The 19442-nt window shown below is 37.4% G+C and overlaps 1 protein-coding gene across 1 annotated transcript in view; it reads right to left on the bottom strand.

The window, feature by feature from the left end:
* Nucleotides 1-19442, bottom strand: part of KSR2 (kinase suppressor of ras 2) — a 1182068-nt gene that overhangs the window by 432828 nt on the left and 729798 nt on the right. Inside the window, exons 6-7 of the mRNA XM_053701684.1 lie at nt 17403-17472; nt 11441-11524 (exon numbers count right to left, since the gene is read on the bottom strand). Coding sequence (XP_053557659.1) covers nt 11441-11524; nt 17403-17472 — 154 coding nt within the window. The remainder of the gene's footprint in view (nt 1-11440; nt 11525-17402; nt 17473-19442) is intronic.

Genomic DNA, 19442 nt, shown 5'->3' with positions numbered 1-19442 from the left:
CTATTCCGGCACAGCGTACCTATCCTTCAAACCGCCACCTCTGAGGCCACGGATGCCATCAAAATCAATGGGAGTCTAAAAACACAGAAATGTTTGCGATATGTTTTGAACGTGGAAGGAGGATATTAATGAACCATCTGAATCATGAAGTATAATAAAAATGTTTCATGTCCATCTGATCTTATGTGTACATAAACAAAATATATTGATGGACATGTAAATATTTTTGAAAGAAATGAAGACATAACACATATATTTACATATATATATATATACATATATATATATATATATACTATATATATATATATATATATATATATATGTATATATATATATATATATATATATATAAATATAAATACACAAGTATATGCAAAGATATATATACAATGGTATAAATAAAGTTGGAATAAGAAGAAATGTCTTCATTTTTAGCCATTCAGGGTAGATCATTTGATAAATAAGGAAATCCGCAACATCAATGACTCTTATTTATCAACAGTCCGATGCTTATCGCGCCGGATTTGGCGAGCGTGTTGTTGACAGACTTGTTGATAAATAAGGCAGTCGATTGTAGATTCGCGCTAGCAATGTTTGGCGAGCATATAGCCCATCGTGAATGCGTTGAGATTGACGCCTTGATAAATCAGCCCCCTGGCGTAAAGTGTAAGGGTTAAATTTCACAAAACACATATAAAACATTGAAATAAAGTATTACACTTTATTACATCCTAAGTGTTTCATGCGTATAGCGTTTCCTCACACGCTAACTTTTTTACTTTCAACTTTAAATACAGCGCAATTTTTATACCTTGAGCGGAGTTGGAGCTCATGAACAATAAAAAATTAGCGTGTCATTTGTAATCTAGCCCATAGTGTTTGTTTTGTGTGTATGAAGGTATATATATATATATATATATATATATATATATATATATATATATTTATTTATTAGGTATGGCTTGAAATTTCCACTAGTCCTCTATTCCCATTTCTAGTTACACACATACAAACATATAGGGTCTGATTATGAGTGGCTCGCTAACAGTTACATGCGAGCGATACCGGGTTTATCACAACTGTTTGCACGCACTCATATTACAAGTTGAAAGTAAATGCAAACGCTTTAGCAAAATTTAAGTTAATGCATGTCGGGATAGCGTGTCCTCTGATAAAAAATATTTTTTTTAAAATTACACAAAAACGTTATAAGGGCTCAAAGATATGATATCTCAGGTGTTAGGGGAAAAAAAAACTTTAACATAGAGATATATCCAAATATTTGTATGTATATATGTTTATATGTGTGTACAGATGTATTTATATGTGTATAAATGTATTTACAAACATATATACACATTTAAACACATAAATACATCTGTACACATATACAGGGAGTACAGAATTATTAGGCAAATGAGTATTTTGACCACATCATTCTCTTTATGCATGTTGTCTTACTCCAAGCTGTATAGGCTCGAAAGCCTACTACCAATTAAGCATATTAGGTGATGTGCATCTCTGTAATGAGAAGGGGTGTGGTCTAATGACATCAACACCCTATATCAGGTGTGCATAATTATTAGGCAACTTCCTTTCCTTTGGCAAAATGGGTCAAAAGAAGGACTTGACAGGCTCAGAAAAGTCAAAAATAGTGAGATATCTTGCAGAGGGATGCAGCACTCTTAAAATTGCAAAACTTCTGAAGCGTGATCATCGAACAATCAAGGGTTTCATTCAGAATAGTCAACAGGGTCGCAAGAAGCATGTGGAAAAACCAAGGCGCAAATTAACTGCCCACGAACTGAGAAAAGTCAAGCGTGCAGCTGCCAAGATGCCACTTGCCACCAGTTTGGCCATATTTCAGAGCTGCAACATCACTGGAGTGCCCAAAAGCACAAGGTGTGCAATACTCAGAGACATGGCCAAGGTAAGAAAGGCTGAAAGACGACCACCACTGAACAAGACACACAAGCTGAAACGTCAAGACTGGGCCAAGAAATATCTCAAGACTGATTTTTCTAAGGTTTTATGGACTGATGAAATGAGAGTGAGTCTTGATGGGCCAGATGAATGGGCCCGTGGCTGGATTGGTAAAGGGCAGAGAGCTCCAGTCCGACTCAGACGCCAGCAAGGTGGAGGTGGAGTACTGGTTTGGGCTGGTATCATCAAAGATGAGCTTGTGGGGCCTTTTCGGGTTGAGGATGGAGTCAAGCTCAACTCCCAGTCCTACTGCCAGTTTCTGGAAGACACCTTCTTCAAGCAGTGGTACAGGAAGAAGTCTGCATCCTTCAAGAAAACATGATTTTCATGCAGGACAATGCTCCATCACACGCGTCCAAGTACTCCACAGCGTGGCTGGCAAGAAAGGGTATAAAAGAAGAAAATCTAATGACATGGCCTCCTTGTTCACCTGATCTGAACCCCATTGAGAACCTGTGGTCCATCATCAAATGTGAGATTTACAAGGAGGGAAAAACATAATTTATGCTTACCTGATAAATTCCTTTCTCCTGTAGTGTAGTCAGTCCACGGGTCATCATTACTTATGGGATATTAACTCCTCCCCAACAGGAAGTGCAAGAGGATCACCCAAGCAGAGCTGCTATATAGCTCCTCCCCTCTACGTCACACCCAGTCATTCGACCGAGAACCAAACGAGAAAGGAGAAACTATAGGGTGCAGTGGTGACTGGAGTATAATTAAAAAATTTAGACCTGCCTTAAAAAACAGGGCGGGCCGTGGACTGACTACACTACAGGAGAAAGGAATTTATCAGGTAAGCATAAATTATGTTTTCTCCTGTTAAGTGTAGTCAGTCCACGGGTCATCATTACTTATGGGATACCAATACCAAAGCTAAGTACACGGATGACGGGAGGGACAGGCAGGATCTCTATACGGAAGGAACCACTGCCTGAAGAACCTTTCTCCCAAAAACAGCCTCCGAAGAAGCAAAAGTGTCAAATTTGGAAAATTTGGAAAAAGTATGAAGAGAAGACCAAGTTGCAGCCTTGCAAATCTGTTCAACAGAGGCCTCGTTCTTAAAGGCCCAAGTGGAAGCCACAGCTCTAGTAGAATGAGCTGTAATCCTTACAGGAGGTTGCTGTCCAGCAGTCTCATAGGCTAAGCGTATTATGCTACGAAGCCAAAAGGATAGAAAGGTAGCAGATGCTTTTTGACCTCTCCTCTGTCCAGAATAAACGACAAACAGGGAAGAAGTTTGTCGAAAATCTTTAGTTGCCTGTAAATAAAATTTCAGGGCACGGACTACATCTAGATTGTGCAGAAGTCGTTCCTTCTTTGAAGAAGGGTTAAGACACAATGATGGAACAACAATCTCTTGATTGATATTCTTGTTAGTGACTACCTTAGGTAAGAACCCAGGTTTAGTACGCAGAACTACCTTATCTGAATGAAAAATCAGATACGGAGAATCACAATGTAAGGCTGATAATTCAGAGACTCTACGAGCCGAGGAAATAGCCATTAAAAACAGAACTTTCCAAGATAACAGCTTGATATCAATGGAGTGAAGGGGTTCAAACGGAACACCCTGTAAAACGTTAAGAACTAAGTTTAAGCTCCACGGCGGAGCAACAGATTTAAACACAGGCTTAATCCTGGCCAAAGCCTGACAAAAAGCCTGAACGTCTGGAACTTCTGACAGACGCTTGTGTAAAAGGATGGACAGAGCTGAGATCTGTCCCTTTAACGAACTAGCAGATAAACCCTTTTCTAAACCTTCTTGTAGAAAAGACAATATCCTAGGAATCCTAACCTTACTCCATGAGTAACCCTTGGATTCGCACCAGTGTAAGTATTTATGCCATATCTTATGGTAAATTTTCCTGGTAACAGGTTTCCTAGCCTGTATTAAGGTATCAATTACTGGCTCCGAAAATCCACACTTTGATAAAATTAAGCGTTCAATTTCCATGCAGTCAGCTTCAGAGAAATTAGATTTTGATGTTTGAAAGGACCCTGAATTAGAAGGTCCTGTCTCAGGGGCAGAGACCAAGGTGGACAGGATGACATGTCCGCTAGATCTGCATACCAGGTCCTGCGTGGCCATGCAGGCGCTATTAGAATCACTGATGCTTTCTCCTGTTTGATCCTGGCAATCAAACGAGGAAGCATCGGGAAGGGTGGAAACACATAAGCCACCCTGAAGGTCCAAGGTGCTGTCAAGGCATCTATCAGGACCGCTCCCGGGTCCCTGGACCTGGACCCGTAACGAGGAAGCTTGGCCTTCCGGCGAGACGCCATGAGATCCATATCTGGTTTGCCCCAACGTCAAAGTATTTGGGCAAAGACCTCCGGATGAAGTTCCCACTCCCCCGGATGAAAAGTCTGGCGACTTAGGAAATCCGCCTCCCAGTTGTCCACTCCTGGGATGTGGATCGCTGACAGGTGGCAAGAGTGAGACTCTGCCCAGCGAATTATCTTTGATACTTCCATCATCGCTAAGGAACTTCTTGTCCCTCCCTGATGGTTGATGTAAGCCACAGTCGTGATGTTGTCCGACTGAAACCTGATAAACCTCAGAGTTGCTAACTGAGGCCAAGCCAGAAGGGCATTGAGAACTGCTCTCAATTCCAGAATGTTTATTGGAAGGAGACTCTCCTCTTGAGTCCATGATCCCTGAGCCTTCAGGGAATTCCAGACAGCGCCCCAACCTAGTAGGCTGGCGTCTGTAGTTACAATTGTCCAGTCTGGCCTGCTGAAGGGCATCCCCCTGGACAGATGTGGCCGAGAAAGCCACCATAGAAGAGAATCTCTGGTCTCCTGATCCAGATTCAGCGTAGGGAACAAATCTGAGTAATCCCCATTCCACTGACTTAGCATGCACAATTGCAGCGGTCTGAGGTGCAGGCGTGCAAAAGGAACTATGTCCATTGCCGCTACCATTAAGCCGATTACCTCCATGCATTGAGCCACTGACGGGTGTTGAATGGAATCAAGGGCATGGCAAGCATTTAGAAGCTTTGTTAACCTGTCCTCTGTCAGGTAAATTTTCATTTCTACAGAATCTATAAGAGTCCCCAAGAAGGGAACTCTTGTGAGTGGTAAGAGAGAACTCTTCTCCTCGTTTACTTTCCACCCATGCGATCTTAGAAATGCCAGTACTAACTCTGTATGAGACTTGGCAGTTTGAAAGCTTGACGCTTGTATCAGAATGTCGTCTAGGTACGGAGCTACCGAAATTCCTCGCGGTCAGAAGAGAGCCCAGAACCTTTGTAAAGATTCTTGGAGCCGTAGCCAACCCGAAGGGAAGAGCTACAAACTGGTAATGCTTCTCTAGGAAGGCAAACCTTAGATACCGGTAATGTTCCCTGTGAATCGGTATGTGAAGGTAAGCATCCTTTAAATCCACTGTGGTCATGTACTGACCTCTTTGGATCATGGGTAAGATTGTCCGAATAGTTTCCATCTTGAATGATGGAACTCTTAGGAATTTGTTTAGGATCTTTAAATCCAATATTGGTCTGAAGGTTCCCTCTTTTTTGGGAACCACAAACAGATTTGAGTAAAACCCTTGTCCGTGTTCCGACCGCGGAACTGGATGGATCACTCCCATTAGTAAAAGGTCTTGTACACAGCGTAGAAACGCCTCTTTCTTTATCTGGTTTGTTGACAACCTTGAAAGGTGAAATCTCCCTTGTGGAGGAGAAGCTTTGAAGTCCAGAAGATATCCCTGAGATATGATCTCCAACGCCCAGGGATCCTGGACATCTCTTGCCCAAGCCTGGGCGAAGAGAGAGAGTCTGCCCCCCACTAGATCCGTTACCGGATCGGGGGCCCTCACTTCATGCTGTCTTAGGGGCAGCAGCAGGCTTTCTGGCCTGCTTGCCCTTGTTCCAGGCCTGGTTAGGTTTCCAGCCTTGTCTGTAGCGAGCAACAGCTCCTTCCTGTTTTGGAGCAGAGGAAGTTGAAGCTGCTCCTGCCTTGAAGTTACGAAAGGCACGAAAATTAGACTGTCTAGCCCTGGGTTTGGCTCTGTCTTGAGGCAGGGCATGGCCTTTACCCCCCCGTAATATCAGCGATAATTTCTTTCAAACCGGGCCCGAATAAAGTCTGCCCCTTGAAAGGTATGTTAAGTAGTTTCGATTTAGAAGTTACATCAGCTGACCAGGATTTTAGCCACAGCGCTCTGCGTGCCTGAATGGCGAATCCGGAATTCTTAGCCGTAAGTTTAGTTAAATGTACTACGGCATCAGAAATAAATGAATTAGCTAGCTTAAGGGTTTTAAGCTTAAGTGAAATCTCATCTAATGTCGCTGAGTCAAGGGTCTCTTCCAGAGACTCAAACCAAAATGCTGCCGCAGCCGTGACAGGCGCAATGCATGCAAGGGGTTGTAATATAAAACCTTGTTGAACAAACATTTTCTTAAGGTAACCCTCTAACTTTTTATCCATTGGATCTGAAAAGGCACAGCTATCCTCCACCGGGATAGTGGTACGCTTAGCTAAAGTAGAAACTGCTCCCTCCACCTTAGGGACCGTTTGCCATAAGTCCCGTGTGGTGGCGTCTATTGGAAACATTTTTCTGAATATAGGAGGGGGTGAGAAAGGCACACCGGGTCTGTCCCACTCCTTAGTAATAATTTCAGTAAGTCTCTTAGGTATAGGAAAAACGTCAGTACTTGTCGGTACCGCAAAATATTTATCCAACCTACACATTTTCTCTGGGATTGCAACTGTGTTACAATCATTCAGAGCCGCTAACACCTCCCCTAACAATACACGGAGGTTTTCCAGCTTAAACTTAAAATATGAAATGTCTGAATCCAATTTATTTGGATCAGATCCGTCACCCGCAGAATGAAGCTCTCCGTCCTCATGCTCTGCAAATTGTGACGCAGTATCAGACATGGCCCTAGCATTATCAGTATACTCTGTTCTCATCCCAGAGTGATCTCGTTTACCTCTAAGTTCTGGCAATTTAGACAAAACCTCAGTCATAACATTAGCCATGTCTTGTAAAGTGATTTGTAATGGCCGCCCTGATGTACTTGGCGTTACAATATCACGCACCTCCTGAGCTGGAGATGCAGGTACTGACACGTGAGGCAAGTTAGTCGGCATAACTTCCCCCTCGTTGTCTGGTGAATGTTGCTTAACATGTACAGATTGACTTTTATTTAAAGTAGCATCAATGCAATTAGTACATAAATTTCTATTGGGCTCCACCTTGGCTTTTGAACATATTGCACAAAGAGATTCCTCTGTGTCAGACATGTTTAAACAAACTAGCAATTAGACTAGCAAGCTTGGAAATACTTTTCAACTAAATTTACAAGCAATATGTAAAAACGTTACTGTGCCTTTAAGAAGCACACAAAAAAACTGACACAGTTGAATAAAAATGAACCGGATTAGTTATATAAACCAAATTTAGCAAAGGATTGCACACATTAGCAATGGATGATTAACCCTTAAAATCAGAAAAAAACGTATAACAATTGACAATATAAGCGTTTTTATCACAGTCAAGCACAGTCTCACAGGTCTGCTGTGAGTGATTACCTCCCTCAAAACTAGTTTTGAAGACCCCTGAGCTCTGTGGAGACGTCCTGGATCATGCAGGGAGAAAAAGACAGACTGTGACTGAATTTCTGATGCGTAGTAAAAGCGCCAAAAATAGGCCCCTCCCACTACAACAGTGAGGGAAGCTCAGTAAACTGTTTTAATTTAAAACAAACGACAGCCATGTGGAAAATAAAGCCCAAAACAATTTTCACCAAGTACCTCAGATAATTAAACGATTTAACATGCCAGTAAACGTTTAAAATCTAATATATGAAATGTCATTAAAAAGCCTGCTGCTAGTCGCTCACACTGCAAGTTAGGCTAAAAGTTATATGCATACAGTATTTTCCCAGTGAAGTGCCATTCCCCAGAAATACTTAAGTGTAAACATATATACATGTCAGCCTGATACCAGTTGCTACTACTGCATTTAAGGCTGTACTTACATTATATCGGTATTAGCAGTATTTTCAAAGTCAATTCCATTCCTTAGAAAATAATATACTGCAACATACCTCTTTGCAGGTGAACCTGCCCGCTGTCCCCTGATCTGAAGTTACCTTACTCCTCAGAATGGCCGAGAACAGCAAACGGATCTTACTTACGTCCGCTAAGATCATATACAAAAACTCAGGTAGATTCTTCTTCAAATTCTGCCTGAGAAGGAAACAACACACTCCGGTGTCGTTTAAAATAACAAACTTTTGATTGAAGATATAAAAAACTAAGTTTAATCACCACAGTCCTCTCACACATCCTATCTATTAGTTGGGTGCAAGAGAATGACTGGGTGTGACGTAGAGGGGAGGAGCTATATAGCAGCTCTGCTTGGGTGATCCTCTTGCACTTCCTGTTGGGGAGGAGTTAATATCCCATAAGTAATGATGACCCGTGGACTGACTACACTTAACAGGAGAAACAGTACACCTCTCTGAACAGTGTCTGGGAGGCTGTGGTTGCTGCTGCACGCAATGTTGATGGTGAACAGATCAAAACACTGACAGAATCCATGGATGGCAGGCTTTTGAGTGTCCTTGCAAAGAAAGGTGGCTATATTGGTCACTGATTTGTTTTTGTTTTGTTTTTGAATGTCAGAAATGTATATTTGTGAATGTTGAGATGTTATATTGGTTTCACTGGTAAAAATAAATAATTGAAATGGGTATATTTTTGTTTTTTGTTAAGTTGCCTAATAATTATGCACAGTAATAGTCACCTGCACACACAGATATCCCCCTAAAATAGCCATAACTAAAAACAAACTAAAAACTACTTCCAAAACTATTCAGCTTTGATATTAATGAGTTTTTTGGGTTCATTGAGAACATGGTTGTTGTTCAATAATAAAATTAATCCTCAAAAATACAACTTGCCTAATAATTCTGCACTCCCTGTATAGACAAATAGAAGTGCATTAGAGCCCTTTGCAATTAAGTAGCTGAAAACATGAAAAAGCATATTTCTGCAATATTCATATTTAATAAAGGGTTATACTGTGTATTTACTGTAAATATTTCCCATTCCAATGTTCTGCACATAGCAGAATATGTTCTATTTATGTTAAATATATATTCCTATAAATAATAATATATATATATAGTATATAGGTATAGAAACATATTGTACCAAAAAAACATCAGATATATAGAAATATGTATTTATGAATACATGAATGAATGAAATATTCATTTTTTCATGTTAGGTTTATTTTCCACTTTTTTTGCCCCTTTGACTTCTATGGGGAATACATTGAATGTGCATGCGATATTCTAAGTTTAGCTTTTTGCCTATGTCGGATTAGCATGCAAGCGAAAACGTTTTACTTTCAACATGTAATAAGGAGCAACCCGACGTACGGAATAAGCTTACCTTTAGCGGAGTTAGCACGGGAGCGATAAATACAGCTCCACTTGTAATCTGGCCCATAGTATATATTAAAAATGGGGAATAAAATGTAACCACAGCAGTCTGACACTTTCTTCTTCCCAGTTTACATAATTTAACAAATTTGCTTTATTCTCTTCCTTTGCTATATTTGGAGCAGCAATGCACTATTGGGAGCTAAACACACTGGGGGCCTAATATACAAACATTTGCTGGCATAGAGATAAATCAAGCTAAATCTTTGGGAGACCTTATATTGTAATGTAGGTGTCTCTCCTTCACATGCAAACCCCTGCTTAGTGAGATAAACATATTTTAAATTAAAATGTGTGTTTCTAACCTTTTTTTAGGGACCTCTCCATACTGACGAGATGTCTTAGATCATCTCACCTGAGCGGCGAAGCTTTTGAATATCAAGCCCTGGGTGAGCCTATGACAAGAAGCATATGTGTAGCCACCTATCAGTGGCTAGGTCCCAGTAGTGCTTTGCTGCTGCTGAGAATATTTACACATTCTTTTAAACAAAGGATAACAAGAGATCAAAGCAAATTAGATAATACAAGTAAAATGTCACTTCTGAATCATGAAAGTGCACTATGCATCAAAGCTTCTCTGAATTTTATTACTGCACACAGTAATCGTTAACAGGTATAAATTATGATAGTTGTAATAAAAATAAATATAAATAAATAAATATAAATATATATATATATATATATATACACACAGGCATAGCACGTTTTATTGTGCTTGGCTTTATTGCGCTTTGCCGATATTGCTCTTTTTACAAACTGAAGGTTTGTGACAACATATAAACACATGAATATATATATATATATATATATATATATGTATATATATATATATATATATATATATATATATATATATATACACACACACACACAGACACACCTATATACACACCAGCAGCAAAAAGATTATGACTTGCTGAAGGCTCAGATAATTAACATTAGCAATAAAGTATTCTTTAATTAATATATGTACATTGCTTTTTAAGACATAATGCTATTGCACACTTAAAGGGACACTGAACCCAAATTTTTATTTTGTGATTCAGATAGAGCATGCATTTTTAAGCAACTTTCTAAGTTACTCCTATTATCAATTTTTCTTTGTTCTCTTGCTATCTTTATTGGAAAAAGAAGGCATCTAAGCTAAGGAGACAGACAATTTTTGGTTCAGACCCTGGGCAGCACTTGTTTATTGGTGGGTGAATTTATCCACCAATCAGCAAGAACAAATCAGGTTGTTTACCAAAAATGGACCGGTATCTAAACTTACATTCCTGCTTTTCAAATAAAGATACCAAGAGAATGAAGAAAATTTGATAATAGAAGTAAATTATAAAGTTGCTTAAAATTGCCTGCTCTATCTGAATCATTAAAGACAAAAATGTGGGTTCAGTGTCTCTTCAATAGACTACAGTATAGTGTAAATAAATAAAACTTTAATATACATTGTGGGGGAAAAAATAGGGTGACTTTATTGCTATATTTGATTTATTGTGGTGGTCTGGAACCAAACCTGCAATAACTCTAAGGTACGCCTTTATATATATTACAACTATCATAAATAATATATATATATATATATATATATATATATATATATATATATACAAATTTATATACAGTATGTGTGTGTGCGTATATATGCACCCAAAGGAAGCAACAATTTCTACTAATGAAATGCATTAAATAAAGCAGCATGATGAGCATCACAGATTTATTTAATGTAAATGCCAACAAAAATGCTAAACATAAACTTGTAGACTTTATTGTCTATATTTTACTGAGGTTGTTAGAAAATAAAATATAATATAATATTATATAATAAGTATAATTAAATACAATAACTTGAAGAATAGAAATAATTTACATGAATTTAATTTACTCAAATTGAATTTCACTTGAGAATTCCTATAACTATTCACATTTATACAGCAGGGATAAACAGATAAACTGTTTATTGTGTCTTAATAAAATCTGGGACATACTTGCAATTTTTGCATTTCAATCCAAACAGCATTCCCTTCCCACAGACTGTGCAGGTCTGAGACATCCAGTATTTGGTGGAGAATCTGTAAATAAAAAGAACATTATGAGTGATGGTCTGTGACTACATTCTGGAACCTAATATTTAATTACATTTACATTTAGTGAGACTAAAAGTCAGATAGACACTCTTTATGACTGTGGTCCAGAAAAGAAACAGTATCAAGCTACATTTTATGCTTCTTTCCTGCTTAATGGTGCATCTTAAGCCACCTCAGATTGTGTTTGTACAAAAAACTATGCAACAATTAATTAAATATACAAAAATGAGAATAATAAAATGTACATTTCATATTTTAAATATATAGGAGTGCTAGATAACTGTTGCTAGAGGTAAAATCAATGTTGTGTGTGTGTGACAGCAACCCATATATATTTTCATGTATGTGCTATAGACAGCCAACGGACTAAAATCATTGCCCTTTGTGTACTTTGTGCAACCAAGGGGCAGACAAGCTACTGATACCTGTGTGTTGCTGACACAAAGGGGTTACTTTGTTGTTCTGAGTGTGTTACTGGCAGCAATGAAGTGTAAAATGACTGATCTGTGTGTACTGCTGATTCAAATAGATTAAATTAAACATGTGGCAACTAAGGGGTTTTTGTGTGTTACTGATGCCAGCAAGTTACATCACTGCTATGTGTATTACTGGTTAAAAATAAGTAAAACATATTGTTCAAACCACAAACAAAAACAAAATTTATGCTTACCTGATAAATTATTTTCTTTTGGAATGATGATGGTCCATAGTCCTCTATAACATATGGGATATATATTTCCCGCTACTAGGAGGAGGTCAAGAACCCATACAAGAGCTTAAAATACCTCCCACCACCAATCTCTATTCAGTTGCTGAGCAGAGAATAGGAAATATACAGTTAGGAAAGACAAAGCAGTGTGTGTAGAGGTGTCATTAGAGCTGTCGTCCACAAATGTACATGGCTGGGGCCTATGAACCATCATCATTCTGAAAGAAAATAATTTCTTAGGTAAGCATACATTTTGTTTTCTTTTGCAAAATGATGATGGTCCACAGTCTTCCATAATATATGGGATTATGATGGTCTATGCTACGGACAGGGTGGGACAGATTTTGTGGAAGCTGCTATTTAACAAACACTGCAGCCTAAAGGACTTTCTTGCCAAAAGCTGCTTGCGAAGAAGCAAAAAGTAGCTGTAATACCTCTATTCTCAACCATCTCCTGTGAGGTCAAGAAAGGAACTGAATACATATGGGAGGTGGGAGGGATTTAAGCTCTTGTATGGGTTCTTTACCTACTCCTAGTGGCGGGAAATATATTCCATATGATATGACTATGGACCATCATCATTGTAAAAAAGAAATATGATCACCTGAATGTTAATTTATGACTCCAGATAAGAGTGTAATGTTTAAAAATTTTAACTGAAAATGAAGAAAATGTACTTAGAAAGGGTACGGTGCACATAAATCTAATTATTAGTCGAATGAAAAATCTGAATTTTCACATATTAGGTAGTAATTATCACTAGTAATTAGTCACACATTTAACTTACACATTGGTCATGTATATTTTGCTTTATAGATTTTGTGCAAAAACCTTTTGTGAAGTCTGAGAAAAGCTTTCTTATAGCCTGTATATTTACCTAGTCTGAATGAAAACCAGATGTTTTGGAATATATTTATATGTGTACCTTGAACAAATTACCAAATTTGAAAAGCCTCACTATAATGACTGGGAATGCCATAGGAAAGGAAACCAAAAAGCACTTCAATTGATTTAAACGTTTTTGTTCAGCATATACTAATAACTTTATGTTCTAGATACAGTTCTTTTTCATGTCTTTTTCATGTCATGGAACATTTATAAACAAATGTATTTTTTTGTGGAAAAAAATAATAATTTTGTGGGTACCAATTCACCCATGCAATATAATTATTTTTTCAGTGTAACTGCCTTTATACTGTAAAATACATCTGCAAACTGTGCTTCTTCCACCATGTTTGGGTTAATACTGTTATCTACTTATGTGAAGTAGTATTTTCCTGTACCTTCTCTCCCACCTTATCTCTCTTGTTCTCTTGAAGGAACGTAAAACCCAAACATTTTCTTTAAAGGGACACTGAACCCAATTTTTTTCTTTTGTGATTCAGATAGAGCATGCAATTTTAAGCAACTTTCTAATTTACTCCTATTATCAAATTATCTTCATTCTCTTGGTATCTTTATTTGAAATGCAAGAATGTAAGTTTAGATGCCGGCCCATCTTTGGTGAACAACCTGAGTTGTTCATGCTGATTGGTGGATACATTCATCCACCAATGAACAAGTGCTTTCCAGGGTCTGAACCAAACAAATATCTTAGATGCCTTCTATTTCAAATAAAGATAGCATGAGAACGAAGAAAAATTGATAATAGGAGTAAATTAGAAAGTTGCTTAAAATTGCATGCTATATCTGAATCACAAAAGAAAAAATTGGGTCCAGTGTCCCTTTAATGATTCAGATACAACCTTAAACAACTGTCCAATGTACTTATATTATCAAATTTTCTTTGCTTTCTTGTTATCCTATGTTGAAAAGTAGGAAGGTAAGCTCAGTAGAGTGCATGAGTCTTCAGTACTGTATGGTAGCAGTTTTGCAACAATGTTATACATAAGCAAGAACACTAGATGGCAGCACTATTTCCTGTCATGTAGTGCTCCAGACATGTGCATGATACCTATCTAGATATCTCTTCAACAAAGAATGGCATGAGAACGAAGCAAATTTAATAATAAAAAGTTAAGTGGAAACTTTTTTTAAAATTTAATTCTCTATCTGAATAATGAAAGAAAAAAAATGGGTTTCATATCTCTTTCAGGTGAATTTTCAGTTTTTCAATAATCAATAGGAAAAGCATTATTTGCACTTGCAGTGGGCATGGCAAGTAGTTTAAGTATAAATATTATTGTGGATATATAAATATATATTTATTTTTAGCCTTACATGGAGATTAGAAAAGGAATATGTTTGTTTAAATACCTGTGTAATAGATTAATTAAGCTGAATCAGTGCTAAATACTTTTATGAAAAAGAAGAGGGCAGGGTTACCCAAATCTCTTTCTTTAACTGCACATGTACAAACCATTAATGCTCAAATCCTATATATGTGTATTAGTGATTAGATAGCAAGAATCCTTTTGTTCTGAGGGACAGGGAAATCAGTGAAATGTAAAAAACATAAAACAATATACTAATTTGAACAAAGATAACTGCATTATTCATTGCAAATTGCTTCTCAGATATGCATCTTACAATATTCTGCAGCTTATAACATTATACAGCTTACAATTTTAATTTGATGTCCTTTTTAGATGGCTCGGTTGTAATCTGCTATGGTCTCTCCATACTACAGGAATCCCGTCATCAAAATTTCCTCTGTTTCCCAAAACACAGATGCCATAATTTTGCCAGCACTTGCTTGGATACAACATTTCCAAAGGAGAGGTGAACCATGGGGCTTTCATTGCTTGGATTGTGCTTTTTGTCTCAGGATTGGTGTTGTGCGTTAGTGAAAAATAGCCTATAGAAATCATCAAGATTATTTTGAATTCATGTCAGTGGTTCTTGTTCATCTGCTGTCTCTTCTAACATGTAGTCAATATTCAAGGTAACCATTGTGCTAACAGGTTTTTTATGTCCAAAGCATCCATTAAAATTGAGTGCACCGTGTAATATGACACCCATGTGATTGCAGATTTTTGGAGTATTGTCAATCTCCAGCCACTCATAACCATATAATGAATTTTCTCCATGGTTTCTTCAGTGACAGCTGTTGTTGGCAACCTGAGTAAGGGGCATCTACATATGACTCCCTTCTCAGCTTAATGTCTTGACATCACTTTTTGACTTTGGGTAAGATAAAGCAGGGTCTCCTGTTATATCAACCAAATCCTTACTGGCAGAAAAATCAGTTGGGCGCAAACACCCGCGATAAACCCCCTTATCACTCGCGTGTAACTTTTAGTGCTCCAGTCATAATCTGGCCCAAAGTTTTTTATAAATAGATAAATATTAACTTTAGACATTTGAAATTTGGCATCTGCATACTCAACTATACTATAAAAATAGACTTTCAAAGCATTAATGTAAACCCAAAGCTTCCCAATTAGGATTAGGACTAATTGATTTATCTTCATATGACTTGCGTGGATACATCACAGAGAAAAAAACACTATAACCATATATATCTAAATATATAGTACCTAATACCAAAACATGAACAATCAATGGGTTAACTGAGAACATTATTCACACAAGGAAATGCCTTATCAATAGAATAATGAGTAAAAGGAATAAGCTACTATCTCAGACTCTTAACAATATTCTTCATTTTTGCCATGTTACATTTAATACAAAACTGCCAAGGCTGCAGTTAATTTGATTTTTTTTTTTATTATCAGCCTAAGCTGAGAATTTTATCTCATCTAAATAGTTCTGCTGCTGAAATGGGATTCAAATAGAGTCCAAATTCCTCTTGTTAGCTAAGAACCGAAGATGCGAGAGATGAGAACATGAAGAGATTTCTTGCAGGTAAGATGAGAATTGGTCAGTCATTTCCTAACTAGGGAAATCAATCACCTTGTGTTAAGCAGAAAAAAACATTTCAATCCAATTCTCTTCAATAAAGATGGTTAACTCCGTCAGGTGAAGACAATTTAATGGTATATATTAGCTTTGAAGTTGATTATACATGAAAACTTAATACAGAACGTTTAACAATCACAAGGTTATAATTGCAAACACCTCACACATAGCTATCATTCTGTTAGAGCAACTAATCACATTTCCTCAAAGTAGTATGTTTGCAATTTGCTGTAACTAATACATTGTTATGCCAATGTAAAAACAACTATAAATGGAAAACTTGAATACACAGTAAAGCTAAATGGGAAATCCATGCTTTTTATATACGATTATAGAACTGTAAAACACCTAGAGCCACTTAAATGAATCGTTTTACCAGGCTAGTAGCAGTAAATTAAATATTTTAGAAGACTGGGAGACAAAATGAGACTCTGGAACCAGACAGATGTTTGTATTCTCATAACCATGAATGGTTGTCCAATATCCCAAATCCTTTCAAACTCATCTATTATCCTTCTTCAACTAAATCCACTCACCACCATCCAACTCACGCATTAGTGTGTGTTTTTCCTTAAAATGTAATAAATATCATTAAATAAAATAGAAAGATACCAATCATGCCCACTCTTGACCTTTCCTTGAGACACCCATGGTACTAAGCCAAAACAGAAATATGCCATTTTTAACAGTTAAATGTTAACACTCAAAATGTATTGTACCTTAAATTTAGTTTTTAAAACAAGTAAATTTATTCAGTGTTTGTGGCAGTATAATTTCAGTATTGAGATCACCAGCAATGATAGATATTTCCATTTACAAAATTGGTGACTGAAAAAAATCAGCCAGATACTAGTGAAACCTAATATATCCTGGTCGTAAATTGTTCTTGTCTCATGAACTTCAACTCAACACTATTCTGGCTTTCAATTGACACAGGGAAATTCTTCAGGAAACCACAAGCCAGTGTGTACCTTCTAATGATACAGAAGTTAAAAATACGGCTAAAACATGATGCTTTAAATGTACAAAAGGATGTTCCCCCTAATTTGGTTGCTTTACCTATTGTCATTGTTGACACTTATCAGGGAATGTTTAATTTGCTATGAAGGTGTTTTTATAGTAAGCATATGGCCTCTTTGCTTCAAACTCTTTATGTTTGCTGCATCTGCCACTAATATACTGTGTCACATGACTGTCTGTACCCTTCCCGAGGGTAAAATAACAATGAAGAATATTTAGGGCATTACAGCTGGCTGTCACTTCTTTCCCCTGCTCAATGCAGAATCCCATTACCTGTGTTTGATGGAGTTTCCCAGATCTCTGCGTGGAATCTGTGGGGACCAGCGAGGCACTGACAGTGTGTCTGAAAATAACAAAACTGTAAAATAAATGACTAACACACAAAGTAGATCCTATCTTATTCTAAAGCAGCAATTAGTGGATCATGGAAATACTTATAAGACACAAAAAGTATAATGAAGCGTTAAAGTAGCATTGTGTTTTTAATTATTCAGGCTCAAATGTGTCCAAACTCTAAAAATAAAAGGACACATTGTTATACCTTTGTAAGGCCAGGGAAAATGTTAGTTATGCAAAATGATTAAATATACAGTACATATTGTTCTATACAAACCAACATGTTGGGTTTTGGCCAGATACACAGCACTGGACGTATGAATTGTAGCCTATGATCTTAAGCTAAACAATTATTTCCTTGTATAATTCCATGCTACTTTTACTGGCACTAAATATTCATTATAGCTGCTGACCCCTGTGGTAGTGAATGGTATCAAAAGCAAATAAAACATTTTTTAATAGTTTTCATTTGTGAAACACTATCATAACTGAAATAAATCTAGTCCAGAGAGAATTCTTGGAATATATGTATAGTGTCAGAGGCTAGATTTATTATCACATAATATTTATTTAAACAATCTGCAACATGGCTAATATTGTGCAGCCTAATACTCTGCACATATACAGTATGTTAAGCTGCTTGGTCTAACTCTCACTTTTAATAGCAAGTCAAAGGTCATAGTAACAGTAAGATAAAATACATTTGCATCTGCTCCATATCTTGGTAGTACAATTAAAGAAAACTAACAGTAAGGAACTTATGGTCAAGGGGACTGAATCACCTCTCAATGGAGGCTTTGGATGTAGCAAGAGATCAGAAAAATAAATGGAAAAGTTATAAGGAGGAGAGAAGGAAAACAGAGAATTATACATAAGGAAGGCTTGCCATATTAATGCTCTATATAAACCCATAGGCAGACTTCATTATACAAGCAAAGAGATCAAGAAAATGAAGTGTAATCTTTACAACTTACTTTGCACTTTATTTATTTGTCATAATGTTAAGTAGTTTATATCTAAAAAGGGATCACTACCTTAGAGAGAGCCCTATTCAATCTTTCCAAAATATTTGCATCCCCATGTGGGTGTAAGGGATTATTTTACACGATAAAAGATTATTTCTCATGAATTTTACTTTTGGCAGCAAATATTTAGCATTCCATATTTTCTCTCTTTCAAGCACCATCCCATTCATGCTACAATCACCCTTAAACAAAAATGTAGTTATCACTAATATTGTGGCCTGCAAGGATGCAGGCTGGAAGGAAGTAGGAATGCTGAATTTATATAATTTGTCCCTCATTTATTAATGTGAGAGCAAACAAGGTTGCATGCCAGCATACAGGGCCACATGCATTAATTATTGCACAAGGAAAAACTTGTATAGCCCCCCTCACATTATGGGCTTGATTTATTAAATGTCAAGTGGATATGATTTGCTATTGTGAATCAAAACATTGTGCTGCATGGGTCCAAGAATGAAATGATGCCCCTCACCTCTCCATTCACTACAGTCCAAGGGGCATACATTTATCTAAAGACCGCTGCTTCATAACCTGTCCGCCTGCTTTGAGGCGGCAGACAGACATCGCCGGAAATCAACCAGATCAGGTTGATTGAGACCCCATGTTAGCGGCCAATTAGCCGTGAATCTGCAGGGGGCGGTATTGCAGCAGCAGTTCACAAGCACTGCTGGTGCAATGATAAATGCCGCCATCGTATGCTGTCGGCATTTATCAATGTGCAGAGGACAAGATCCGCAATATCGGATCATGTCCACTCGCACTTTTTTAAATAGGCCCCCAAGGCCACCATAGTTCAGCATGAGAGCAAGTTGTTACCCAGGTGACGGGCCTCATATGAGAGAAAATTATTTAAAAAGAAAACCACTATTCTCTAAAATATGCTTTTTCTGTATGCAACCTCTGTTAAATGCTGCATGATTCTGTAGTCCCACCTGGTCCAATTATAGAGTTG

The sequence above is a fragment of the Bombina bombina genome, chromosome 2 (assembly GCF_027579735.1).
Source record: "Bombina bombina isolate aBomBom1 chromosome 2, aBomBom1.pri, whole genome shotgun sequence".
In the NCBI taxonomy this organism is placed as follows: Eukaryota; Metazoa; Chordata; class Amphibia; order Anura; family Bombinatoridae; genus Bombina; species Bombina bombina.
This window is presented reverse-complemented; position numbering and strand designations above follow the sequence as displayed.